Consider the following 26,504-nt stretch of genomic DNA (forward strand, 5'->3'; position numbering starts at 1 on the left):
TATCATTTATAAGTGATTTTGGCTTTTGGTCAATTCCCAGGTCCATCATTGTTGGTACAAAACATTGCTTTTTAATTGATGCACACCTTCTTGTAACCACAAGTGTTTCTGACATAACCACAAAAGCAAGTCATAGCGCTGTCTAATCTACTTCATTCAATGACACCTTCTTTGCATAGATATCTCCATAAAAATTGTTTCTACATAACCCTTTCAGCTTTAACCTACAGCCTTGTAAGAGCAATATTATGGTAAAAATTATTATAATACAATCCCTAAATAAAGCAGAAAAGCTTGCACTTACCATAAGAAAAGAAACAGCCCACGATTCAGATAGACCCATATTGTCCTGCTTGACAGTTTGAATGCGCTGTGCAGAGTGACCCAGGCAAAAAGAGGCTGCTTCTCGCCCTTCATTTATTTATTTATTTTTCCTGTCTTTGTGGCCTCAATAGCCCCCTAATTATTCAATTAGCCAGGAGGGCTCTCACTAATCACAGACACAGTGGCTTTCTGCCCCTATACCCTCTCCCAAGGAGAACCAACTCACCTTCAAAACCTCTCTTCATTGGTCAGCACGTAGAAATAAAAAAAACACAAACCTAATATTTCACTGCCAAAATTCTGCTGCATGCCATGTTGATAAAGAGCTGATAATAACTCACATTCTTATTTGTTTATGATCAGCGTGAGTCAGCTGTCATGCTGATGAGTTGGGAAATAACCAACATGAATTTACTGGCTCGTTTATTGCCATCTGTGTTTATACCGGCATTTTAATAGGGTTTAATTACAGTAAAGTTGTACACAAAAATGAATTAAAGGATTTCTGAAGAATTTGTGAGATTCGGTGGTAAGGGAGAGAGTTTACAGCTGAAGAATGATAAAATTTAGGGTAGGCACTTAACAGAAGAAGTCTTTATGACAGAGTAAGTTCTGGCATGAAACTCTAGATGGTGCAGTCCTAAAGTCTAAACCAATCTGAAATAATAATTACCACATAGTGAAGCTGATCAGCAGCCAATGAGCATGCTGTTTAAATATTGGCAAGTGTTTGTTGTGCAGAGCATTTCAGAAACACACCTCCTTCCCCAGCTCCACCTGTATAGATCTGCCACAAGGTCAACGCATAAGCTATGGGGGTTTATTCATATATTTTATGTACCGCAGCAGCATTGCTTATATGCACACGTCAGCATGCTGTTGATGTATTGCCAGTAGCAAGTCAACAGCGTAGAAGATCTATTCCACCAAGACCAAATACATTTATGAGTCATGTACACTACCATGCCAAACCCTCCGAGAGTTGTCATGACAGAAATATTGTAATCTGTAGCTCTTTTATATTGTAAACCTTCACTCTTACAAATTACGTTTCTTAAAGGGTTCTTCACAGCAATGCCTTAGAAAAAAAACATTTTTGGTTCTTCAGAGAACAATTTTGGTGTAATATTATACTGTATAAAATGTGTCTATGTATAAAAAAACATTTAGTAAAACAACACAGTTCTGTCGATGTTAAGGGTTCTCTATGGAACCATATAGACAAAAATGGTTCTTCTATAACATCGTTTATCATCTTTATTTTTGATGTTGGCAAAATAAATAATGCAAATGCAAAAGCATGATCTTGCTGATTAAATCAAATAAATACATTTAATTACATGCTTATTTTCGTCCGTCCACATTTGATTACTTTTAGAACTTCCCCAACAATCTGCATGTACATGCGAAATTGTTAAATGAATAGTATAGAATAATAAAAATAACTGTAGTTATTCTAAAGTGTTTTTGTGCACGCCAAAAAAAATCTGTAAAATCTGTAAAAATTATAATTTGGTTATTGTGCAGTTGGATTTTACACATACTGTGCAATATTTAAAATGCACTCAAAAGAAAATAGGTTCCATTTCCTATTATAATAAATACTATTAATAATTTCCAGCCTTCAGGTATATACATTACTTTTTCAGTGCTGAAACATAAAGTGTAGAAAAGTAAAAACAGATTGATACAGAACTATAAATTCTCGATTGCATAATACTCCTATACTGATTGTTACCAACTGACATGCCCAGACATTTCAGAGGAATTATCAGGAATTCTGCGATTCACAGGAATCCCTTGATCAACTTTTTTATGTATCAAAACAACTACAATTCTTGATAACTGAGACGTACCACTCACAGCAGTCTAGTTTGAACAAATGTTTAACCCCCCTCTCTTAAACCAGCTCAGGCTGTTTTGCTGGTCTTATCTGGTAGCCAAGCAATTTTTGGTTTTGGTTAGTTTTCAGCTGGTCAGACCAGCAGGGGTCAGTTTCATAAACATAGCGGCTAAGTAAAGACGGTGTCTTAACAACTAGTCTCACTATCTGGCAATTCGTTTGGACTAATCTTGTCTTACTTTATGATTTAAATTACAACTACCTTTTAATGTAGCTGAGTTAAAGAAACTATGACCAGTGTTGAAGAAAAAATAGATGACTAACTAAGTCTAAGAAGTTTATTCCCAGTTCAAACACTTTTTCTGGAACACATATTTCAAGGGGGTAATATTTGGGCAGGATCTGTTGAGCCCAATTGCCTGCATTCTACCCCCTCACACTTATGCATGGATGCACATATAGTCAAAAACAATTATTTTGTTGCACGCACACAACCAACAATGTCTCATGAATTAGGTACACATAATAGCATAAACAGAAGCTTTTTTTATCTTCCAATAAGTGGTCAGGACACAACCGATTTTGGCAAAAAGTGATGGGGACATGGCCCACCAATCCCAACGGCAACAGCTCTTTCATACAAACCTAGCATGGGCGATGTGTAAACTTGAAACTTTTATACCGAAGTGACATGATCACAATGTTTGTCCGGATCCTATTCTCTCTTCTTTATGAGTTCTCTTTGTGCAATCAACATCTACTGTATGTAGGAGGCATAAATCAACCTGCTTATTCCCATTTATGTGACAATACCTACAATTAGCCATTTAAATGAATGTCATTGGCCATTTTTACGTTAAATAGCATGGGCAGGTAAAGCTTGTTTTTTACACTCTCAGATAAGGCCGTAATCATTTCATTGTTCCTGAATGCACATTACACAGGAATGAACCTGTGTCACAACCGCAGAAGCGCAGCAGTTGAACTCAGGTGAACCGGTTTGCTTATTGCATCAGTATTGTGTAAGACAGACATATGGCCATTCTTACACATTAAGTGGACAAACCGGTTTATAGTCACCAATGAGTTGTATTTAGCATGTGAAGTCTGTGCAGTAGGGTGTGGCTCTTAAGATGCATGGATAAACTCTGTAATGGTTCTACCCTACCCTGTTTACCGGAGAAAAAAAAGACAATTGCTTTGCATAAAAAATTTTTTTTTTAAGTATTCTTGTATTGTTGTATATTTTATTTTTGGTCAAAGAATACAAAAAAATAATATATACAGACCCTTTTATATACAAACTCATTTGGGTTCATTTATATTTAAATGATAGTGTTTAACACATTTATAAATCTTTACTGGACATTTTTCTGTTCTATATACAGTGTATCTCTACTACCATTTATTTGCAGGTGTTAAATCATTTAAAATGCAGACATATTTAGTTGTGATTAAGTGTTCGAAGCATATATTATTTGGTCTGATAAATGCGTTACACTTACAGTTTTATAGAGATTTTGCCATTCATCTAAAGATGTAGCTTGTAGCTCTTGTTTTGGATTAAAAAATATGTCAGTTTACATAATCTAATTGTATACAGAATAGTGTTGTATCTATTTACATGAAAATAGCAGAAGTGTTTATTTTTGTACTTAATCGTAAAAAAAAGAAATGCATGAACATTTTGAGTGTACTCACTTCTGACTAATTTTTCTCACATGTTTGCAATTGACAGAATGTTACAATACACTCTTTACGGTAATATTTACAGCGTATAACATTATCTGAATATTACATTCATGATTGAAGACATCTTTCAAAAACATTACAAGTATACTAAACAGTAACCAACAGGTTCACAAAAATTACTTGCCAAATACACCAAACCAATAAAATCAGTTCAGCATTCTGAAAATTACTCTCCAAAGCTGAATTACTGAGGTAAAAAACAACTTCTGTCAGAAAGGTAAACTGGTGGGTAGCCCACATGCTTTGACATGTTGTGCATTGTCATTAATGCTGGCAATCTGAATATCCCACATTACTCATTCTTCATTGCCTAACAGTTGGAATATCCCTCAAAATACAAAAAAGTACTTTGTTTTGCATGCTGTTTTGCAAAGACATTTGAGTATCAGTCTAACCATTACTTCATCCCTTATACTGTGAGTGAATTAAAGAGCAATGGCGCACTGTGTTATTAAAAATTCAGGACTTCAGCATCTCCTGCGTGGACACTTTGCTGTCCTCCGTCGTATTCTCCTTGAGGCTGGAACTTGTCTCCTGGCACGAGTTGCGTTGAATGTTGGCCTTGGACGACCTCTGACGTCTCGTTCCATTACAAACACAACGCATCAGGTTCTTGATGGTGGTCCACATTTCCTCGTCTTTATAAGAGTAGATGATCGGGTTCATTACAGAGTTGAGGACGGCGAGAAGGAGCAACCAACGCTTTAACTTGAGGACTTCGCATCGCTCGCAGTTAAGTCCGTCCAGGAGGAGAACCACAAGGCCAGGGGTCCAGCAGATCACGAATGCTCCTGAAAAGACACATACACAAAACGGGTTTTAAAACATCTGGGACACAGGCATGTTCTGTAATCATTTATTCATCCTTACGTTGTTTAAAACCTATTTATGACTCTTTTTTGGTTGAAATATAAAAGAAGATATTTTACCAACATTACGAACGTTCTTCAAAATATATTCTATTGTGTTCTGCAGTTGAAAGAAAGTCATACAGGTTTGAAATGATATGAGGATAAAAAAAGTGATAAAATAATTTGCCATTTTTAATATTCTTTATCTAATGCAAACAAATATGCACATTTCAAAATTAAAACAGAGAAACTTGCAGATGCAGATTTCACAACATTCCATACTCCATAAAAATACAACTTTGCTGAATCTCCAAACACAACCTTTAGCACATAGCCTCTTCACCTTCTTAAGAAACCCAACCACTGATTTCAGAGAATGCATTTCTGTCCCAACATGTTCAAAACACCTTTTTTTCAAGCCCTGATAGTGACTAACAACAATAAAGCTTCTTTTAGTTGTACTTCCCCTTAATTCTTTTCAGTTAGCATGAAGTCCCGTCTGCACCGCAAAACAAGCTAGGACAAAGAGGAAAGATCTCAGCTGTACGACGTGCAGCGGCACGTCCGTCTAAACCAGAAAACACTCATGCCGACTGAACAATGGCAATAGTTATTTGGCTATCTGGCGATAGTTTATGGCACGCAACCTACCTCCTGTAATTTACTTGGCTACAGAGAGGAATACTAGAAGAGAACATATGCGGTCGAGGTTACAACAAAACCTCATCAAATGGGGGTTCCTTTACGGTTTCTTCTTAAGTTCCCAGTTGAAGTGAACACTTGTACCCTTTAATTGTAATAAAAAAACATCTGGAGGAGCTAGGCTTTCCATATTGTATGCAGATGTGCAGTATTCTAGAATCATTTTTGCACTTATTACACAGCAGGCTTTTCAAGCACAATGAAAACATAAAAAATGGCTCTGTGCCGCTTGGCCGAGCAATTTTTAAAATAAGGCTTTGAAAGCTTTGCAATGGTTTGTGATGGAATAAATGGTTTCATTCCTACGCTCTAAAAAATAAAGGTGCTTAAAAGGTTCTTTACAGCAATGCCATAGCTCTTAGATAATAGATCTTAATGAACCATTTAGACAAAAATATGGTTCTTCTATGGCATCGTGAAGCACCTTATTTTTATGTGTTTAAGAGTGTTGTATGTATGATTAAATAACAAACATAAGCAACATTGAAAACATTGATTGATCCCAAGCGTTAATATCTGTTTTGATAAGTTAATATGATGAAAGGCATTGTACAGTAATGGCTAAACAAACTATGCGTCCTTATGTTTTCTTTCATTTTCTTTTTTTTTAATAGTTAAACAAAGAAACGTTATTCAGCAATGCACAAAAACATATAAAGTACAAAGCTCCTCTCATTTAATATTTATGTGATTTTTAGTGATTAGTGTTTTATTTCTAAACCATTTGTACAAGCTCGATTGCAGAAGGCCAACTACACTCTTATAAATAGAGATGCCTAAAAGATTCTTGACAGTGATGCCACAGAACACTCTTAAAAATAAAGATGTCTAAAAGGCTCATAACAGCAATGCCACAGAACACTCTTAAAAATAAAGATGTCTAAAAGGCTCATAACAGCAATGCCACAGAACACTCTTAAAAATAAAGATGTCTAAAAGGCTCATAACAGCAATGCCACAGAACACTCTTAAAAATAAAGATGTCTAAAAGGCTTATCCCAGCAATGCCACAGAATAATCTTAAAACTAAAGATGTCTAAAAGGCTCATAACAGCAATGCCACAGAACACTCTTATAAATAAAGATGTCTAAAAGGCTCATAACAGCAATGCCACAGAACACTCTTAAAAATAAAGATGTCTAAAAGGCTTATCCCAGCAATGCCACAGAATAATCTTAAAACTAAAGATGTCTAAAAGGCTCATAACAGCAATGCCACAGAACACTCTTATAAATAAAGATGTCTAAAAGGCTCATAACAGCAATGCCACTGAACACTCTTAAAAATAAAGATGTCTAAAAGGCTCATAACAGCAATGCCACAGAACACTCTTATAAATAAAGATGTCTAAAAGGCTCATAACAGCAATGCCACAGAACACTCTTAAAAATAAAGATGCCTAAATGATTCTTCACAGTGATGCCATTGAAGAACAAATTTTGTTCCACAAAGAATCATTCAGTCAAAGATTCTTTAAAGAACCACCTTTTCCTTACTTTTTATAATCTGAAGAACATTTCTTCGACACAAAAAACCTTTTGTAAAACAGAAGGATTATGGAACTATTTAGACAAAAATCTGTTTTAGACAAAGCACTTTTACTTTTAATAGTGTTCGTCAATGTTTAATTTATGTTGGTAACACTTTACAATAAGGATGTATTTGTTAACATTAGTTAATGCTTTAGCTTTCATGAACTAACAATGAGCAATACTTCTACAGCATTAACTAATCTTGATTCGTGTCATTTCACCATTTAATAATACATTTTTTAAATAAATGTTGTATGTGTTAACACTGAACTAACATTAACAATTGTGTTGACATTTACTAACATTAACAAGCATTTATAAATGCTGAGAAACTATATTGCTTATAGTTAGTTCATGTTAGCTAATGCGTTTACTAATGCTAACAAATACAACTTTATTTTTAAGTGTTAACTTCCTGTTCAATTATATGTCAAAAGATTTACCTATTAAAACACTTTTTTAATGTTTTTGTTGTTCGTATGTTCATGTGGCTCTACTTTTCTTCCCTGTCCAACCATTCTTAAACAAAGAATTTCATCTCTTTCAAAAGAGGAGATGTGCAGATTTGTAACTTTCACTCCACGCATGCCACAAGAGAAGAAAGAAAGAATGTAGCGTTCTGCGGAAGCTCAGGCATCTGCTTTTATCTGCTGTTTGCTGGAGACATAACTGATGAGTACTGGCCTGTAAACTCCACCTCGCATACACAGCAGCACTATGTATCTTCATTATGCGAAGTCTTCCCTTGACCAGGAAACAATCCTTTCCTGAATACAAAGCCATCTTGTCTAGGCAAAAATCATCTTCACACATGTGAACAATTGGCTTGAAAGGAGGACATGCATCGAATGCCAGGTTAAGGCACTTTTTTCCAATGCCACAAGCCACTTACAGCGGTGGTTTGATTCAGATTCCAGCCAGTGTAAAAACCAACCTTGTGCAACATAATTATACAGAAAGCCTGATGTGCTGAGAACAGCCAGCTCCTCCACTTCAGTAACCCAGTTACTAATGAAACTTGTGTAGAATAGTAAGCTTTTCCTCTCCATAACTACATTCTGAATTTTGGCTAACAGGATCAATTAGGTGCAAATGTAAAATAGGTTGAATATTTTGTACATTTATTGATTCCTGCAGAAAGACTGAGAAACCCAAGGAGAAGACATTTAGCCAGTGATGTTGTTATAACATCCATCTAACGTAAAGGTGGGAGGGAATTGGTCCGTCGTGTCTCATTGTTTGTTAGATGAATATGTCTTTTAACCCAGACAGCTTATCTTGTGCGGTTAGAATGGTATGAATTTACAGCAGGTGCAAAACAAAACAAAAGGTAATGTGTCTAAAGAAGATAAATATCTGATTTGTTTCTTGAAGAGTGCTAAAGGAAAAACAAACAGACATTTTCTCCTGTTTTGTAGAATTTTCACATATAATAAATAACTAAAGTCATCTTTTATGTCTCTGTTTCAGAAATAAAAACATGAATAAATATAAAAAAGAAAAAGAAAAATAAGTTTGCCAAGGTACTAACAAGTGCAACAAAAAATGTGAGATTTGAATATAAACACAAACATCTACATGCTACAAAATATATGTTAATGTAATAGCTCTCTACTTTGTCTCACTGAGTTTTGATTTTTTTATCTCTCTTATTCATATTCGGGAGAAACATCTCAGAAACACTGCAAATAAAACACAAATAAAACGAAAAATAAAAAGACAAAAGTGAAACCTTTCGCCTGGTTATTATAAAGTTTAATACCACACACTTTCAGGGACAGGATTAGTATATCATACAACTAGAAAACGTTTATCGAGTCTACCCTTAACAGGACACGAGACCACATCCCTTCAACCTAAATATTTACAACGACTATAATGAGGTCGCAGAAATATTTACCCACACTCCAACCACCGTTTCTAGGGTGTAAGACAAGTTTGACAAGAAACAAGGACTTTTTTGAGCTGAATCAACAAAAATTCTTTATCTTTCTTAAAGAAAAACGTGTGGACTTTGGACAACTCATCAGGGTTATGGAGGATTGTGGGAAAACTATAAAACAGCATATCCTGTAATTGCATTGAACTTCGACTGAGGAGTTGACTGATACATATCACAGCCTGGCATGTGTGTGGGGTTCAACATATTTGTGAAGAAGTTGTCTTTATACTGCATAAAGTCCATAATAAAATCAACCTAATTGAAAAAAAAATTAATATATATAACATAAGGAATGCTTACCCAGTACAGTCATCACAGTTTTAATCAGTTTGATCGGCGTCCTCTTGCGATTCATAGATCCAGACGTGTGAGACTTCATAACCACTGTCTTCCTTATCACATAGATGTATATCCTCAAATAAATGCACACCATGATGAGAAAAAGCACCAAGTTGGACACGGACCAGAAGATCAGATAGCTCCGGCTAAAGATGGGTGCCAGCTTAGAGCACAAATTCAGACTACAAATACAGTTCCAGCCCAAACTAGGCACGGTGCCCATAAATATGGAGATAGCCCACACAAGGACGATCAGGAGGGTCACCCTACGTTTGGTGAGATTACTGTGAATCTTCATATTCATCACAGAGATGTAGCGCTCCAGAGCGATCACCAGAAGGTTAGCCAGGGACGCCGAGAGGCTTATGTCGAGCAGACCCTGCCGAAAAAAGTAGACCTGTACTGTCAGTTCGTGAGATACTTTTCCCGTGTTGAACATGAGATACACGTAAGCGATGCCGGCGAGAAAATCAGAGGCTGCAAGGTTGGAGAGGAGATAGTAGAACGGGTAGTGAAACCTCCGGTTGGTGATCACCGCCGTGATGACCAGGGCATTAGCCACTAAGATGAAACCGCAGCAAATGGATCCAACACATTGAACCAGGGTGAGCTGTGTTTGCTCCCAGTTGGTTGTGGTTGTGTTGCTGTTGTTGTAGAAGAAGCCCATATGCTGGCCGTAGTGGCATCCGTTGTTACTTGCCATCTTGAGACAAAACCACTATGAGTGGAAAAGAGACATTGTTGGTGTTTCATGGAAGAACAGGACAGGGTATACAATGTGAAAAGGCTTGGTTGGGAGACTTTTGAATAACAACGGGGAGTTAAAAATGGTCACAGAAAAAAATGAAGTTGTACAAGTTTCTTACAAGAACCATTTTTTCTCACTTTATTATTTTGTTGTAAAACTTCTATGATACAAAGACCAATCGATTTCACAAAACAAATACACAGGCTTACAAATTACTACACTTTTACTGTAACAAAACCATGATTTATTTCCACAAGTTATCTTAAGAATGGACGTGAGTCTTTTAACTTCAAAAAACACTGTAACTCACTTTACTGTACAAATCACTACCTTACACTTGCAAACTGCATCAACCCAAAACGTACAGGTGAAATAATTCAATGAAATTCCAGCACAACTTTACATGTGTTATATGTGCTAGAAAAGAAACGTTTTCTCACCAGTATCGCAGTCAGGGTGTCAGTTTGTTCTCCATTAGCGATCTGAAGTTTCGCGTCTGTCGAGACGAGACGCGACTACTGAAGGCTGGCTTTGAGGGAGGAGGGAACGTATCTGTGGGCGTGGCTCATATGTACACAAACAGCAACAATGAATGCGGCTGCTCTGCCCTTAGGGAAAATGGAGAGCATACCAAAGTATAGTAAACCTGTTTCGGTTATCATTTATATTACCATACATGTACTAACACTGATAAACTTTGGTTGGTAGTAGTCAGACATACGTCATGGACGATCGATGTTCAAAGTCTGATTGTGTGTCGGTACGACGCGGTGTTCCGGGACGCACGCGCTTTGCGTAATATCGCAATACTCAGGTGTGAAAAGGAGCGCAAAACATTGGTTCAAAATTTATGGATTTTTGATTTAACGTCTCGTTTTTTATATTTGAATTGTGCTGGTGTATCTCTGATAACTTACAAACACAACCATATATCGTTACAGGAAACCAGTTTAACCATTTATTTGAGTAAAACCATTACGCGAACCATCAAAATGATGGTTACTTTAATTCTACTGAAACAAAACTGGATAATTTTCATACGGGACAACTCATTTTGGACTGTTGACCAAAACAAAACCGTTTAAAATATATATATATATATACAGTATATATTAGTGCTGAAAATACTAATATGATTGCTCATCTCTCACAACCTTAAAAATACTGCTTAAGACCCATCTCTTCTGTGAATACTTGACATTCAAATGAAAAAAGCAAAAAATGTACACTAACCCTCTCTCTTTCTCTCAACAGGTAGTGGTCTAGCTTTTATTGAAACTGGTAACTTTGTATAAGCACTATTGTATTATTGCTCCTCTATGACATATCGCTTATTGCTCCCTGAACTCTTTGTAAGTGGATAAAAGCGTCTGCTAAATGTAAATGTTATGGGGAATACAACATTCATATACAGAAATCCCGGCTAAATTCACAATAGAAGAGATTTTAATAGGACTTGTATTGGATTTAATAATAACTATAATAGTGTATCCTGGTATGGGGGTGGATTCTATTAGTGGGATGTTTAAAAATACCCAAAACACACTACAAGCAGGAGTTTTATAATGGTTTTATGGGAAAAGCTATTGGTTCATCACAGTATTTTAATGGAAACCTTTTGAATTTCTGTGATAGTTTCTATTGGGTTTCTATTGTTTTTTCAGCAAGTACTGTCAAATAGTAAATATTAAAACATTATAAACAGTGCTATCTAACATCTCAATCACTTAAACATTGTTTGTTTTGTTCTGCTGTTGTAAGAACGGTTTCTGCTCTCATTGTGGCTATATTCATATATACATGCAAACACATTTTTTTGCAAATAGATATAACTGTCTGTTTTCTCATAAAATACATTAAATAAAATCAATAAAAAATAAGTAAATTAAGGCTGAGGCAGGTAACCTGATAAATCACAGAATTTGTGCCCAGTTTGGGAATTGTGTTTAAAAACAAAGTTTCACTTCTTGTTGACATAAGAAGTGAAGCTATACAAAAACCACCTGCTTGTGAAAAAAACCTGCTTTTGAGGTTTTAAAAAGTACCTTTTGAAGTAAACAAAAGCACCTCTTCAAACACAGAGGCTCAAATAGTTTGGAATTCCAAGTTATTTATTTTTACTATGATTGTTGTTACTGTTTATTCCCTCACACAAAGTCTTTCTCCCAATGAATAACTTGTTACAAAGAATGTCAAATATGAACGTATTGCTCATCCCAGTTAATCATTAAATGATGGAATGAATAAAGAATGAGAATTGACTCACATTCAAAAGAAGGTTCATCTATACCAAGGGAACAGTTAACAACACATGATTTCAACAAAATTCATCCGGTGCTACGCATAAGATAGCAATGAGTCCTTCAACATTTCAAAGAGTCCTTCAACATTTCAAATGTTGGAAATGTAACGTATATACTGAGAGCCAGTTGCAAACGCATTACCAAGAACGCATTTACGCAATACCATTAAAATGTAAAATCAATGAAGACCGACACAAATGCAGAATTTGAAGTGCTTTAATAAAACATTTTGGGTGAAAAATCCCTCGTGACTTAATAAATAACAATATTTTCTCCAGTTTACAACAATGGACTGGGTATAATTTTACAGATTGCACAACAAGATGCTTCCAACATTTCCTGAGCCGGCCATTCGATCCACAAAACGCTTCATTACTCGGCCTTAATTGCATCGCAGAGCACTTAGCTGCGGGTTTGGCATTTTTTTACATTTGCTAATGCAGGTCTTACCAGCATCTTTCATTTCACATCTAAATGGCATTTCCATCCTGCGTAGAATTGTAGAGTTGCAAACATGTGCAAAGTCCCACAACATCTCTTCAAATTGTAATGACTTTGCATTGCAGTTTACGGTAGATTTCGACGTTAAAAGTGTGATCCACCCAAGTTCAGCCGATGAGAATGATGGTGTCATCTTTGGGAACTCTGCAAAAAGTGTAAAATGTTTATTTATATGTGAATTGTAAAGATCCTTATGGTTATTCCTTAATCCTTATGGTTAATTTGTGGGAGCTCACTCTTGAACGGGTGCTTAAAGGGAGTTCACCCTAAAATAAAAACTGTCACCATTTCTTCAACCTCATGTCTTTCAAAACCTGTACATTATATGAGTTCTCATTCTGTGGTACACAAAAAAACATGTTTTGTGAAATTTCTCTGTGGTTTTGTGTTCATACAATGGAAGTCAATGGGTGAATTTTGTTTGGTTACATACATTCTTGAAAATATCTTCTTTTGCACAAAAAATTTAAAATGGTTTGAAGTGACATGAGGACGAGCTTTGGTTTAGGGTTACTTACATGTAGCTATTGTAAATACTATAGTACATATTTGTAAAATGTGGAAGGGCACCATTACCTTATTTGACTTTTTATTTTGTGATATACTGCAGTTTCCAGAGGAAGTGAAAGCAGAGATTCCTTAAATAAACTTGATTGTTAACTTTTGAGGTCAGTTTTGTTATATGCGGTAAATTCCTTAAGACGGACTGTTTCTGTGGTTACAAAAGCTGGTTCAAAATGAACATACTGAGGAACCTAGATTTAGATCAATAGATCTAATTTAGGAAAAGCAACTGAAAAAGTCAAATCTTAAATTTTGATTTGCAATTAACTAATCCTTTTAGAATATAATGTTCCTGCAAGGCTTAGATGGTTTCTAGTGATTTTACAAAAAAATCGGATACATTCATAAAGTAGGAACCCCAAGTGATCTACTGTAAGATGGCAAAACCCAATTTAACCCCAACGTAATGTTTGTGGTCCAATCCACTCAGCAGTAGATCGACACTAAAGAACTAAGTGGCTTTTAACCTGATGTTTACAGCATCAAATTCAAACCGGGCTTTGCCCGTGAGGAGCACAGGTCTTGAACAATAAGTGCTTCTAACGGAGTTCAGTTTCATAAGGGATGTAACCAACTAGAAAGGGGAATCAAAAATCCTCTGAAGCAAACACAACATTGCTTGTCTGCATTCTATAGGGGCACAAAACACAATGAGGGGGAATCTTTTTTCTCGTTCAAACTCTGGCTTGTTTATCGTGAAAATTCCTGTAAGCTGAGGAGTAGCCCCCAGGATTTCTCTGTAATCAGCACTTTGCTGGGTGTGTCTGTCTTTCTCCTCCACCACTAATTCTATTGCTCATGCCGCAGTGGGCTAACCTCAGATCTAGAGGAAACTCTGGAGCCATGCAGCTGATGTTTGGGATTATACCTTTTGCAGCAACACAGCATTAGAGAGGGGTGAACGCTCTCGGTTTCTCTACTCTCGATGCCGGCCCCCTCCTGCCCCTGGAGGGGGAAACCCTCCTTCTGCTCTTTCAGGAACCGATGTAGCTCCGTCATGGGGAAGCCTGTTGTTTGGTAACCCTGGAGGTCGACATGAATAGGAGCGGTTTCAAAGGACTTGTACCCTGAATGTTATATCTTTGTGCTTATTTAAAGGAACAGTTAGCCTTAAAAAGAAAATGTGGTTATAATTTTCTCTCATGTTGCTATGCATAATTTTAAAATACAATGTTAAGCATAATGTCCCAACTTTCCATTTAGAAAAATACCCACACAACTCTATAGAGCCATGTCCTGAGTCTTCTGAATCCATAACATTTAATACACCAGCAAGACTATAATTTAGGTCATAATTTGGCTTACAATTGCAAGTCATGTGGTCCAATGAGTCAAGTGTACAATTTTCATCTTTTGTAAAAGGTATAGTTCACCCAATAATAAAAATGATGTCATCATTCACTCACGCTTTTGTCAAACGGAACCTTTCTTTCTTCTTTCTTCCGAAAAACAAAAGACGACATTTGAGGAATGTTGATAACCAAACAACATCGGCTCCCATTGACTTGCATTGGTTTTGTGTCCATACTATAGAAGTGAATGGATTGTTGGGATACCAACATTCTTCAAAATGTCTTCTTTTGTTTTGCGGAAGAAAGTGATGCAGGTTTCGAATGACAAAAGGGTCAGTAAATGATGACAGAATATTTATGTTTGGGTGAACCGATCCTTTAAAGCTTGGCAGTAAACCACCATCCACTTCAAGTGTTTCAGGTAAAAATTTAAATAAGGGATTTTGAGCATGTAAGTGAGCATTTGATGTCAGAATTGTAATTTTTTGTAAAGGACACCATGGTACCTTGATGGTCTCGTATGCATCAGTGATGAGGGCGATGAAGAGACTGAGCACCATGTAAATGAAAAGAGATATGAACGAATAGAGATAAACTCTGCTGAACAGCCACACCATGGTGTTCTTCTGCTCAAACTCTGCGAACGTTGGAAACATGTCGTCCCCATTGACCAAAGAGAAGAGACATTCTGCCACACGACTAAGGCCTTCAAACTAAACCATAACAAATGAAGAAAAACTATGTAAATGTGAGAACAAAAACCTTTAGGCTGCATATACTGCCATCTACTGGTCATTACACATCATCTTGGAAAAAAACAGTTGTTGGAAAGCCAGTGTTATATAACAAGTGTTTGTCTGGGTAATGGCGGTTATTTTCTTCCTGTTGTCACCTTCTCATGGTAGGGTCCCAAAACGATCCATCCGCAGAAGGTGTAGCCAAGATAGATCATTCCTGCACAGCAGCAGAAACGCAGGACATTTGGTAAAGCTGCTCGCATGGTGAGGATAAGTACCTGTGGTGTCATGAAAAACACTTTATGGGTTTAATATTTGATTAGTGTTGTGCAAAATCAACGCTGTTGTATAAAACACACACTCAACCATGTCATAAAACAAAAGCTGGCAAACACTTCTGATCGTTTTATAACATTGCATAACTCACATTGTACTTCTGGAAGTATCCAAGATATCTGATGACGCCCACCCAGACCAATAAAGTAGATGTACCCAGAAATATACTGCATACGTCATAATTAGTCAAACTCTGTGGATAAAACGTCAAGAGGAAAGATTTAATAGTGTTGTACCTGCCTACAGATTAAACCTGTCCTACTGGAAAAAACTGTTTGAACTCCAGTAGAAATAGTTAAACTTTTATGACATGAATTACTTAATCAACATAAGGTCAAAGTCCAAAGACTGTCAAAAGTGTCTCAAAAACAGTCCATGTGTTAAGATACGAGTCTGATCCTAAACCCCTGACGATAGAACCCAGACGTCAGAAAATAGTCTACGCACAAGTTTTCTATTTTAAAAGACTGAAAACTTAGTGCAAGGATGTGACAAAAGGACACGTTTTTGAGAGACGACATACTTTGTAGGATTTCTGTGAATTAAAGTGCACATATCTAAAAACCCAACGAACGGAGAACGGATGGCTCTTTATAGAACATAAAATAGTCATTTTATTTTAATGTGCCCATTTATTCAAAATATGGACCGTTAGGGTTGTGAAAATTCGGAAATTGGTGTGACAATTCACTTACCTGACTATGGCAAACTATGTTTTAAAAATACAATGGTGCATTTAAAAACTTAGGAGATAAACTACCAAATGGAGTGGATAAAACCTTTCTACCCAAACATACCTTAGCTTGTATTTCCATTTTCAGTATCGACCCAATGATGGTCAGAACATCACTGATAATAACCAAGAAGTACCACCCATTCAGGAATTCCCTTTGATCATCTTCACACACCTCACGGTTACAATTTTCAAGACAGAATTTAGAAAAACGCTGGAGAGAGAGATGTTATCACAACAAAGTTCATATGGCGTTTGACACGCTTATGTAGATTTAAAGTGAACATATTTGTAAGTTGTTTCTCCTTCAAGCAGGTTTACCTGAAGCAGTCTGACTGCGAGTATAACTGACCGTGTGCAGAGCACCGCAGAGATCATACAGACCACAATAACGAAGCCATCGAACAAGAGAAGGTAGTGCGTACTCTTCTGAGCTGAGAATAAGACAATAGTACGTCATACTAACCAGATGTAGTTTACTTGTCATTCTCACGTCAATAAAAAAAAGTTTTTTTCTTCACATACCTGTTCCTGAAATATTCCAGTTCTTGCACACGCTACTGACAGCATCGAAATCCAGGGTTATTTTCATCTTTCCACTATGGCAACTGTTATCAAAGACAATCTGAAAATTAAAAAAATCTGATGGATTCATTTAGTAAGTGTTAGTCTGTAAAATCACATTTTATAATAAATGTACAGACCTTGACCAAAAACGTGTAACAGTCAGGCAGCTCGCGTGAGCGAACGGTCTGCAAATTGATTCCTTTGAGGGCAAATGTAATCTCAATATCAACCAGCCTGTATTTTAAACAATGTTTAAAATTCAATGAAACATTTTGGGTGCTTTGATTACAGTACATGTTCTGTTTATTTTAGATATCCAAACCTATAAAAGTCCAGCTCAAAAAATGTAGCGTTACTCGCTCTCCACGTTGCTGCAGTCTTTGGATTCAGAGTCAAACTAACTGGAAAATGCAAAAATCAAACAATAAAACATAAATAAATAAAAAAGTTCTTTAACTTATAAAGTTTTTAGTTTATCAACAGGTATATTTTGGCTGTCATGGCTTCTTCAAAGCAAATGAAGAATCTGTTGGTTTCATTTTCAAGGTAAATGAGTCACCTGTTTCAAGTTGTGCATCAATATCATAAGATCCTTCAGATGGTTCCACGCTACCTCGCCGGAAGCTTTCTTTGCAGATGACCATGGGCAGAAATTCTCCATTCTCCTCTGCATAACTAACAGGGCCCATAGACAGGTTTCCTAACCGGGAGTACTGTTACACAGATAGATAATATGTAACATTCTACTTTGTGCTAACAACACCGTGTCCTCAAAACTAAAACAAATGTCATTATAAACATTGAATCAATAGTTAAACTTAACCGAGGACAAAAGCATGCTCAGGCAGAACTTTGACAATCTCAGCCAGTAGATGTGAAATAATAATGAATAAATACAAACCTGGTCTATGACATAATATAAATTGTCGTACATGTTGTCTTTGGTGTAGACAGCGATGCTGTAGTCGTCCTCATCCACACCCCTGTAGCCCTTCAGAAACAAGTTCTTGAAAGTCATCAAGTTCTCCTCCTTGTAGGACACCACAAGCTGGTTGTTGAGGCCAAACAGTATGAGCTTTGGGAAAAGGTTGAGAAGGGTGCGTTTTCTCTCTGGCAACATTTAACGTGTTAGTTGTTTATGGCTTTTGAAAAATTTAATTATGTGCCATGGGTATTTACAATATTTATATTGTATTTACAAAACTTCTATGTTTATTCATATTTTGCAAAGTATAGAGCACAAATGTGGCCCTCTTTTGAAAAGTCATAGAACGTTTACATTTGGCAGCCATGTAAACCGGTAACCCTATAAATACCTGAAGTGTAATCATAAATATTTTCAGGATTTGCACTGCTAGTTTCCATGGTAACTGTCGCCGGGCTCTATACTTCTCACAGGGGCTCATGAAGTAAAACTTCAGGTCATCTCTCAGCATCTCCTCTGTCGAGGAGTCAGTTGCCATGGATGTGGAGGTACTACATGAAAAACAACACAAATTCAAATGGCCTATAGTAGTTTCTAAAGGCTTTTGTCATTTTTGTTCTCCACACTTTTTCTTATAAAAAATAACTGATAAAATACCAAAACTTTAAATATAATAATATGTGTGTGACTCAATTCCCATGTGACAGCCAGGGGTCATTTTTAAAAGAGGAAGATGATACAGGTCAATGCACAGGAAACGGAATCGAGTTCTGCGGAGTTTCTAAATGCACTTTTTTGTAAACTTTAACCAAACATAAATAATTAACTTCCAAAAAAACTTCCCACAATGTCTAAACTAACTGGGGTAGCTCACAAGTCCAAGGTTGTATTTGTATTCTCAAAAACACAGTCTATTGACATTTTTCACGTTGTGATAAGACTTCTACAGTACCCAAGAAAATATTTACTCCACAAATCTCTCTTTTTGTTGTCAAAGGCTTTACCTTCTCTTCTGATCGGTTGTAAAACGACGCGACGTTTATAACAAAATGTGGCCGGACAGATCTTGATTTGTCTCATAAAAATAAAGACAACTTTTTGTTTCACTTACCTCAAGACATCAACTTCTGCGCCCTGCGAGCTTCTATTATTTAACTCCATGCAATCTGTCACTCAAGCGCAGGCATCAAACCCAAAGCACGCGTGTCAGCCATGAGGACGCTTTCATCACTAAATTACTTTATAACCTTGCATTTGACGTCAAGAGAACCAACGTACACGCCCACTGACCAATCACGAACGTAGTTTCCAGTGGGAGTGGCCTGAAACCGAACGTCCGTTACGTGAGTCGCTGACCGACATCTAGTGAAACGTCACAAAGGGTCGATTTTTTAAAACACAGAGAGTATCGTAATAAAAGGCGAATAAAAACAAACAAAGTGCACTTATTGTAAACATACATTTAATGACTTAAGCAGACAGTCGAAATACCATATTTATCCCATTTAATTTAGTAAGTTTGGGAGGTTGTTTCTGAAACAACAACATGTTTATTCAAAGAAGTTCAGTGAGATGTGGTTTCATTCAAAACACCACATCATGTATAAAATAATATTAAAAAATATATATTTATATTTAAGAACGAATATCCCATGTTAACTGTTCATGTACGTAGTTTGAGTTTCTTGCACTGGAGCCCTGAAACTTTTTTCGTCTTCAGGGACCACGGTTGAGCCCGTTGATGCCATCTGCACGAAGCAAAAATATTAATATTATTGAGAATAAAATGTTATTCAGAATTAACATATACATAACATATTTCATTCTAATAAAGGTTTTAGTGAGTAATGGCATACAATATAATGTGTTCATGCTAACTGTTCACAATGTAATGAATATTGCAAATGCACAAATATGTGTTACATTAACATATAACATGTCCATTTTGTCGGTTTACATGAAAATGACAATAAGTCACAGACCATTGAATATCACATTGACAATGACAAACTAAAGAACCACAAATGTAGAGAAGACAGACATACTATGCAATGCTTACAGTTAAAACCTGCAGTTCGATGTTGTCCACATCCTTTGTGTGAAAATAATGTGCTGCAGTGTTTGAATCGAAGGGAAACATTTTTTTTTCTCATAAAGCAATCTTAAGGTAAGACTGATGTTAAATTTTTAAAGGGACAGTTTAACCAAAATGTCATCGATTACTCACCCTTCATGTCATACCAAACCCTGCATAAAGTTGTTCATGCAGCTCCTTTCTATACAATAAAAGTGAATATGTGAACAAAATATAGGTTTGAAACGACAGAAAGGTAAATGAAGATAACATTTCAGTTCTGGGTAAACTATCCCTTCAAGACATCCAAGGAAACACAAACAATACTTACATCACTCCCAAGTGTTGTCACATCTCTTTGTTGGGAAGGCACGTTGGGCTCCGTTTCACTTTTGTCCTGAGTCTGAGCATCTTTCTGCTCCTTGTCCTCCGTAGACACATCCTTCTTCTCTTTTTCCTTTTCTTTTTGAATTTCCTCTGCTTCAGGTTCTCCACCTCTCTCTATGCCAGTGTCCTGCTCCTGTGTCCTCTGCTGAGAATCAATGTTATCCTGGCAAGATATGTTGGCCATGGACCGCAGGGTTTCGACTCGTGCCGTTTGAACAAATTTTTGTGGACGCTCCATGCTGCTTTCTCCGTCTCTTGGTCTCGCGGTCCTGATGCCATCCTGGTTAGGCTGTGGGGCATTAGCATTGGCCTCTCCTGCCCCAAAGCCATGGTTAGCCCGGTTCCTGACAAAATTGTCATTGTTGTGGGGATCTTGTATTGGCTGTGGGGCGTCGCCTCCAGCCCAATGTTGATTCTCTCTTAGTCTGGGAGCTTGACGTTGCTCTACAGCAGGTGGCGGCGGGTCTCGAGGCCCACCAAGCCGGGGCCAAGGGATTGCATGTTGTATAGCTGCATGAGCACTTCCATAAATGAAAATCTGAAGAAAGCAAGGGTGTGATTGCTTAAGTATGCTGTTTACTCTAAAATATCCTAAAGTAAATATATTAAATACATTTCCATTGAGTCTTACAAAGATGGCTCCAGCAATCATAAGAAGCACAGGTATCTGAAGAGTGAACGGCAGATCTTTCAGCAAAGCTCTCAGAAATTCACTGATGCCCTGCCCGATGTGCTTCAGTGGATCAGTGATAAAGTTGGTTATTGTGACCGTGATAGCCTAAAATAAAAAACATATGGATATAACATACACAGCCACGGATAAAATTACGAGAACCTTTCAAAAACCATTTTCACTACTAACAATATTTCTCCCAAATTTCAAATATGTTGTTTCTATTTGCATTTATTTGCATAAAATGAAAACTGGAGAAATTCTCTGTATTTTTTCAGACCTCAAATATTGAAACGAACCCCGTTTATATTCACTTTCAAGCAATACAACAGCCATATTTCTACATGTATTTAGGAAAAGTAAAAAAAGTGTTTTGCTGATTTTCATATTTTTCTTGTGTCTTATCTATTATTAGGTTTTGAAAAAAGTAATACAAACCTTAGTCGGAGGTACGAGTAAAATAGGGTTCACCAGCAGGACCTCATAGTACTTTTTACAAGGATCATCTTGAAGTGTCCATGTATGTCTATACCACTCTGAATCAAAATAAAACGGTTCAAAGATTGAACATCACGTGAATGACCCGTTTTAGTATAAAGGACAATTCAATAAAAATTATTCTATCTATTTATGTATAGTTTTGTGTTGACTCGCAATAACTTATGCATCCCTAAGAATAGTTTGTTTTCTCCTTTGTACACTTGCAATAGGCAGTTATTTTTATATAAAGTTATTTTGACAGAATGCAAATGTTTATAAAGGAATGCTGTTAAGCAGGGCGAACATATTGCTACCTGTCCCCTAAAGGGACTGAAAGGAATGTCATAAACAAAGCATCTCACCTGACAAACTCTCCTTCCAGTCTATCTGTTTCACCCCAGTACATTTTGCATTGACGCTTTCCATCTGAACAACGTTCTTCTGGTGCTCAGCAAACGCAAGCTAGCAAAAATAAAAATTATTTACAAAATACTCAACTCAAAACTCAGTTGAAGAACCACCTAACTGTCATCTGTTCATTAAAAATGTGTTAACTATAACACATAAAAATGTATAGTTCTGGATCCCTTTTAACCTCTAATATAGAAAACATTCATATATTTACCATATAAAGATGGAACCAGTTCCAGATCAAACTAATAAAAAAGCATACGGCAAACATTCGTCTGAACTGGATGAACCATGACACCGCAGACCACATTTCAGTGCAGATGACAGCGGTGATTATAAAAACACACAATAAAACCTAAAGTAAAAAAGAAAAGTAAAGAAGTATTATGTAATATTTTGGTTCAGGAAATAGAATAATTGAGAGTCTTTTGATTAGAAGATCTAAGAGATTGTTCATCTTTAATTATACTTCAATAAAAGACCTTCAAGACAGTATCCAACTCCACATAAAAAGTGTCTTCAAATCGCCACTTCCAGGCTTCAGGATCATGGTGTTTAAATTTCACCAGAATTTGACTGAGAGCCTCATCCATTGCTCCAGTGGTCCAGTCATTGTCTTCCCTTAAAAGCTTACTGAACTCTGACACCGTTTGCTTGGACAGTTTCACCTCGGCGTCATAATGCACAAGTTTGTTTGCATCATCAGGCTAAACGGGAACAGAAAATGTTATACATTTCGTTATTGTGCGAGGATCATTATCTCAATTGCTCAAAGGTGATGTATAAACATACCAGACCAAGTTTTGAAGTTTCTTTGAGAAGCTTGGAAAGGAAACGCCTGAATACTGGAAGACATGTTGGCTGTTGGAAGGTGGTGACCCCCTTCTTTTTGTGTTCATCAATCTAAGTAGGATGAGAAATATTCTTATAACATACATGTGCTCATATTAATCACCGAACCACCCTTCTTGTTAACCGTCTTAATGCTAAATGGAATGAAATTCCAATGACTGCAGCTGTAAAACAAAAAAAATCATAATATTTCTCATTTATACATCATTTAAAAATTATGTCTTTCAACTCTTTAATTTTTATTTCTGGGCACAGAAGACACCCTCAGTATTTGTACCAACCATCAACATTACGTCAAAAGTAAGCGTTTCATATGTATAGGCACCTGCTGAACTATTTCCCGTCTCTATTCACCCGGGTAAAACCAAAAGTGCAAGGGCACTCTATAAAACAAACAAAACAGAATTGTATATCAAGAAATATCACTGTGTAATGTTTTTCACCTCTTTCTGCAAAATACTGAGTTTACTCGTGCACTCAGAGACATCAGGACACTTTGGCAGTTCACACGAGTCTGAGCTTAACTCTCTTCTCTTGGTAGGCACATTTGTGTAACTTGCTGACTGTGAAACATAAAAACAAGGTTAGACGACTTTGTAAGAAGCTTGATTTCCTTTACACTTAACGTTACCTCTGTGGGCTTTCTCATGCGTTTTGTTGTTGGGTCATAATTCAGCATGTCGTATGGATCGATCCATTCATCGTCGTCATTATTAATGTTTGCATAGGCAATAACAAAAAGTCCACAGATAGCAAACAGAGTCCAAAGCCCAATCGACAAACATCCCAGTGCCTTCATGCTAACATATCAAAGAATCGTCTCAACAGCTTCGATTATAATAAGCAACGTCTATAAAAACCACAACGACGTAATTGACGCAAATCAACCGGCAATGACGTTCAGCAGAAATTATTTTTTTATTTGATTTCATACGACATCGAAATTGATGCAGGAAAAGTGAAAGCAACAAGAAGTTAGGAGGACGTTTCTTCTTCTTTGGTGGTTTTTAACGGCGGTTTGCAAACCAGACTTAAAAAGCGCATCCGCCACCTACTGGATTGGAGTGTGGAATACATCATGATAAGAAAAATGACCTAAATTCTATCTTCATATTAATGTCTATTAGAAACTTGAACAATTCTTCATGAATGTTATATTGTTTGGGGCCGTTACCTTACAATATCCAGTTAGATAAATAATTTACTTCCAGAATCCATAACGCTTGAGATATCTGAAGTCTTTCTGTGCTGTATGATTACTGCATGTTCGATGGTTTCAGCAGGACCACACTTGTCACATAGACCGGATTCATGTTTCCCTATTCTGAACAAACATCGATTTAATAAACAATGACAATACGCATTCTAGAAATTAATACATCCTTTCTCTTATTACCAGAATGCATTGTTTTAGAAGGAACTGTTTCCTGAATATTAAATAAATCAGTTTTCCCACTCCTTCTCCTTACTTAATTCTATTTTATTTGCGAGTTTTTATACCCATAATTCCAAGCCAGAGCCGGCCCTCCCTATTATCGAACTAAGCGGCTGCTTAGGGCTCCGCCACCACGAGGGGACGCCAGGAGCAAATTAAAATACAGCTTTTTTGTGATATATTCACGACATGCTGTCAGTGTATAAAACGAAGGGACAGTTCACCTTAAATATTTTGAAGTAATGAAATTATAAAATATTTGGACAATCACAATATACTTGTAATGCAAGGTTTATCTGTTTTGTTTTCATGACATTCCTACATCCCAAACACATCTAATAGAATGGGTGTGTTTGGTTTTAAGTGTGCGTGCAAATAATCAAACATTGAAAATAGTCGACTGTATTGGGGCAAATAAATTCTGCTTAGGGTCCCGTAAAGGCTTGAGCCGGCCCTGTTCCCAGCAGTTCGAACGTTTCTTTTACTTTTGTGTTATTAACCAATTTCGACGCATAACCTCCACTGTACATGTCATTTATGGATATAGCTTGCAAACATGAAGTTTAAAGTGTCTTCCACAAATCTTAAGTTTTCACGAGTCATTTGTCAACTGCATTAAAAGTTATTCAATGAATACATTACTTCATATTTTGCTGCTGTCCATCTGAACCCTTGTTTCTCCATGTTTTGTCATTTTATTTTTTGCCATTGTCACTGGGTTTGGCAAATATCTAGCCAATAAAAAGCATTAAAGGGTGCTTGTCAACTATGACAACACAGTGTGGAAGTTTTTCAATTTCCTAAAAAAAACTGCATGTTTGGAAAACGAGGTTTCAGAAGTGCAGCGACGATTTTATTTTTGGTTTCTTAGTATATTTTTATCACTTCATTGTTTTCCTAATTCTTTGGAAAATATAATGTAAATGTAAATGTAAATGTTTCTGAGCATCCCTGAAACATTATACAAAAGAAGATGTAAAGATATATTTGCAACAACAATTAATGTAATATTTTGAATTAGTAAATTTCATCTTAATCTTTTATATTTAATGAGCATTTTATTATTTTATTTAACACCAACACATTTTAAAACAAAGAGCAAGAGAGAAGAAATATTACAGGGCACAATGAAAGTTTACTGTGTATACTGTAGTTATACTGTACACTTATACATTTATGTATACTGTAAGTTAAATCATTTTTTTATATTTCAGTTCTATCAATTTTTTTAAGATTGTTTTATATTTCTCTTTAAGTTGGCTGAAAGTTTGATTTCAGTCATTCATTTCAATATGATTTTACAAAATTGTTTAACATTATGTAGGATGACTAGGTCACAAATTTCCTTCCAAAATAGAAAAAATACATTATTACAAACTTTGGTCCCCAGTATATGTTTTAAATATTTTAAGTGTGATAACATTATAAGCCGGTGATCTATATACTAAATACATTCATACTGAAAAATAAAGAACCATTCAAAATGTGTCCCTGTTTTGCTGAAGAATTTTCCCTTTCATATGTTCCTCTCTATCCTAATTAATTAATAGTTCCTGCTGATGAAAATGTGTTGGTTTTCTGCTAGGGAGGCCGGCAGAATGCAGTGTCTCCACTGGCACTACCTGTGCATTCCCAGGACTGGTCTTTCAAAGCTGAGATTTTCTGTTGTCCTCCTGGTAGTTCTGTTGGACATAAGCATTGGCATCTTCTGCCCAAGTGCTCGATTTAACGGTGTTTCTGACCAGATTTATTCTGTTCCTCAACTGGTGCACCTGTCGTGGCAGTCGGTCCAAATCCTCATCATCTCTTAGCTGGCGTGCTTGAGGCTGAACTACTGCACGCAGCCGCCACGGCAACTGTACAATATTTGTTATTGCACCAACAGCACTTCCATATGTAAACACCTGAGGACACCCGGTTAATTGTTTTAAACCTAAAATAAATATTGAAAAATATATATAAAATATAAATATCATAAATTCTTACTAAGAAGGCTGCCACGATTGTTAAAAATACTGCTATCTGGAGAAAAATTGGTAGATCCTTCAGCAAAGCTCTGAGAAAGTCATTGAGACCCTGTCCTATGTGCTTCAATGGATCGGTGAATAAGTGGGTTATGGTGACTATAAAAGCCTGTAAAACCAGGAAATCATGTAAGGTGTCCATTTTAATGTTCAATTGTTCAAGTTTAAAAACATAG

The 26,504-nt window shown here is 36.4% G+C and overlaps 3 protein-coding genes across 5 annotated transcripts; all 3 read right to left on the reverse strand.

Moving 5' to 3' along the window:
• Window positions 1–2,492: 2,492 nt before the first annotated feature.
• On the reverse strand, window positions 2,493–10,545 carry lpar3 (lysophosphatidic acid receptor 3). Its single transcript, XM_079470943.1, has 3 exons — window positions 10,475–10,545; window positions 9,248–10,004; window positions 2,493–4,710 (listed from the first exon to the last, which is right to left on the reverse strand). Exons 2-3 carry the CDS (start codon window positions 9,987–9,989, stop codon window positions 4,379–4,381), a joined length of 1,074 nt encoding a protein of 357 aa, XP_079327069.1. The 5' UTR covers window positions 9,990–10,004; window positions 10,475–10,545; the 3' UTR covers window positions 2,493–4,378.
• Window positions 10,546–12,537: 1,992 nt separating this feature from the next.
• Window positions 12,538–19,295, reverse strand: mcoln2 (mucolipin TRP cation channel 2). Of its 2 annotated transcripts, XM_079471771.1 has the most exons (14): window positions 19,104–19,295; window positions 18,384–18,543; window positions 17,969–18,142; window positions 17,627–17,780; window positions 17,390–17,468; window positions 17,205–17,301; window positions 17,026–17,125; window positions 16,822–16,934; window positions 16,565–16,714; window positions 15,859–15,960; window positions 15,587–15,709; window positions 15,201–15,407; window positions 14,271–14,425; window positions 12,538–12,982 (listed from the first exon to the last, which is right to left on the reverse strand). In XM_079471771.1, exons 1-14 carry the CDS (start codon window positions 19,151–19,153, stop codon window positions 12,946–12,948), a joined length of 1,701 nt encoding a protein of 566 aa, XP_079327897.1. In that variant the 5' UTR covers window positions 19,154–19,295; the 3' UTR covers window positions 12,538–12,945. The 2 variants fall into 2 exon arrangements, with proteins under 2 accessions (XP_079327897.1, XP_079327896.1); XM_079471770.1 differs by lacking the exon at window positions 12,538–12,982 and having other exon boundaries at window positions 14,048–14,425; window positions 19,104–19,266.
• Window positions 19,296–19,503: 208 nt separating this feature from the next.
• clcc1 (chloride channel CLIC-like 1) lies at window positions 19,504–23,871 on the reverse strand. 2 transcript variants are annotated; one of them, XM_079471769.1, is made up of 11 exons: window positions 23,501–23,871; window positions 23,313–23,432; window positions 22,810–22,920; window positions 22,500–22,724; window positions 22,232–22,372; window positions 21,969–22,068; window positions 21,565–21,662; window positions 21,085–21,231; window positions 20,398–20,991; window positions 20,220–20,268; window positions 19,606–19,740 (listed from the first exon to the last, which is right to left on the reverse strand). In XM_079471769.1, exons 1-10 carry the CDS (start codon window positions 23,666–23,668, stop codon window positions 20,254–20,256), a joined length of 1,719 nt encoding a protein of 572 aa, XP_079327895.1. In that variant the 5' UTR covers window positions 23,669–23,871; the 3' UTR covers window positions 19,606–19,740; window positions 20,220–20,253. The 2 variants fall into 2 exon arrangements, with proteins under 2 accessions (XP_079327894.1, XP_079327895.1); XM_079471768.1 differs by lacking the exon at window positions 20,220–20,268 and having other exon boundaries at window positions 19,504–19,740.
• Between the last annotated feature and the right edge of the window lie 2,633 nt (window positions 23,872–26,504).

Source organism: Barbatula barbatula (genome assembly GCF_947034865.1).
Source record: "Barbatula barbatula genome assembly, chromosome: 13".
Lineage (NCBI taxonomy): Eukaryota > Metazoa > Chordata > Actinopteri > Cypriniformes > Nemacheilidae > Barbatula > Barbatula barbatula.

Coding starts and splice junctions, on each gene's coding strand:
- lpar3 (XM_079470943.1), bottom strand. CDS start 9,989: ATGGCAAGTAACAACGGATGCCACTACGGCCAGCATATGGGCTTCTTC. Junction 4,711..9,247: donor AACTGTGATGACTGTACTGG/GTAAGCATTCCT, acceptor GTGTCTTTTCAG/GAGCATTCGTGATCTGCTGG.
- mcoln2 (XM_079471770.1), bottom strand. CDS start 19,153: ATGGAGTTAAATAATAGAAGCTCGCAGGGCGCAGAAGTTGATGTCTTG. Junction 18,143..18,383: donor TATTTATGATTACACTTCAG/GTATTTATAGGG, acceptor CTTTTCCCAAAG/CTCATACTGTTTGGCCTCAA. Junction 15,961..16,564: donor AAATGGAAATACAAGCTAAG/GTATGTTTGGGT, acceptor TTTTATCCACAG/AGTTTGACTAATTATGACGT.
- clcc1 (XM_079471768.1), bottom strand. CDS start 23,668: ATGAAGGCACTGGGATGTTTGTCGATTGGGCTTTGGACTCTGTTTGCT. Junction 22,921..23,312: donor TCAGTATTTTGCAGAAAGAG/GTGAAAAACATT, acceptor CATCCTACTTAG/ATTGATGAACACAAAAAGAA. Junction 21,663..21,968: donor CTGGAAGGAGAGTTTGTCAG/GTGAGATGCTTT, acceptor ATTTTGATTCAG/AGTGGTATAGACATACATGG.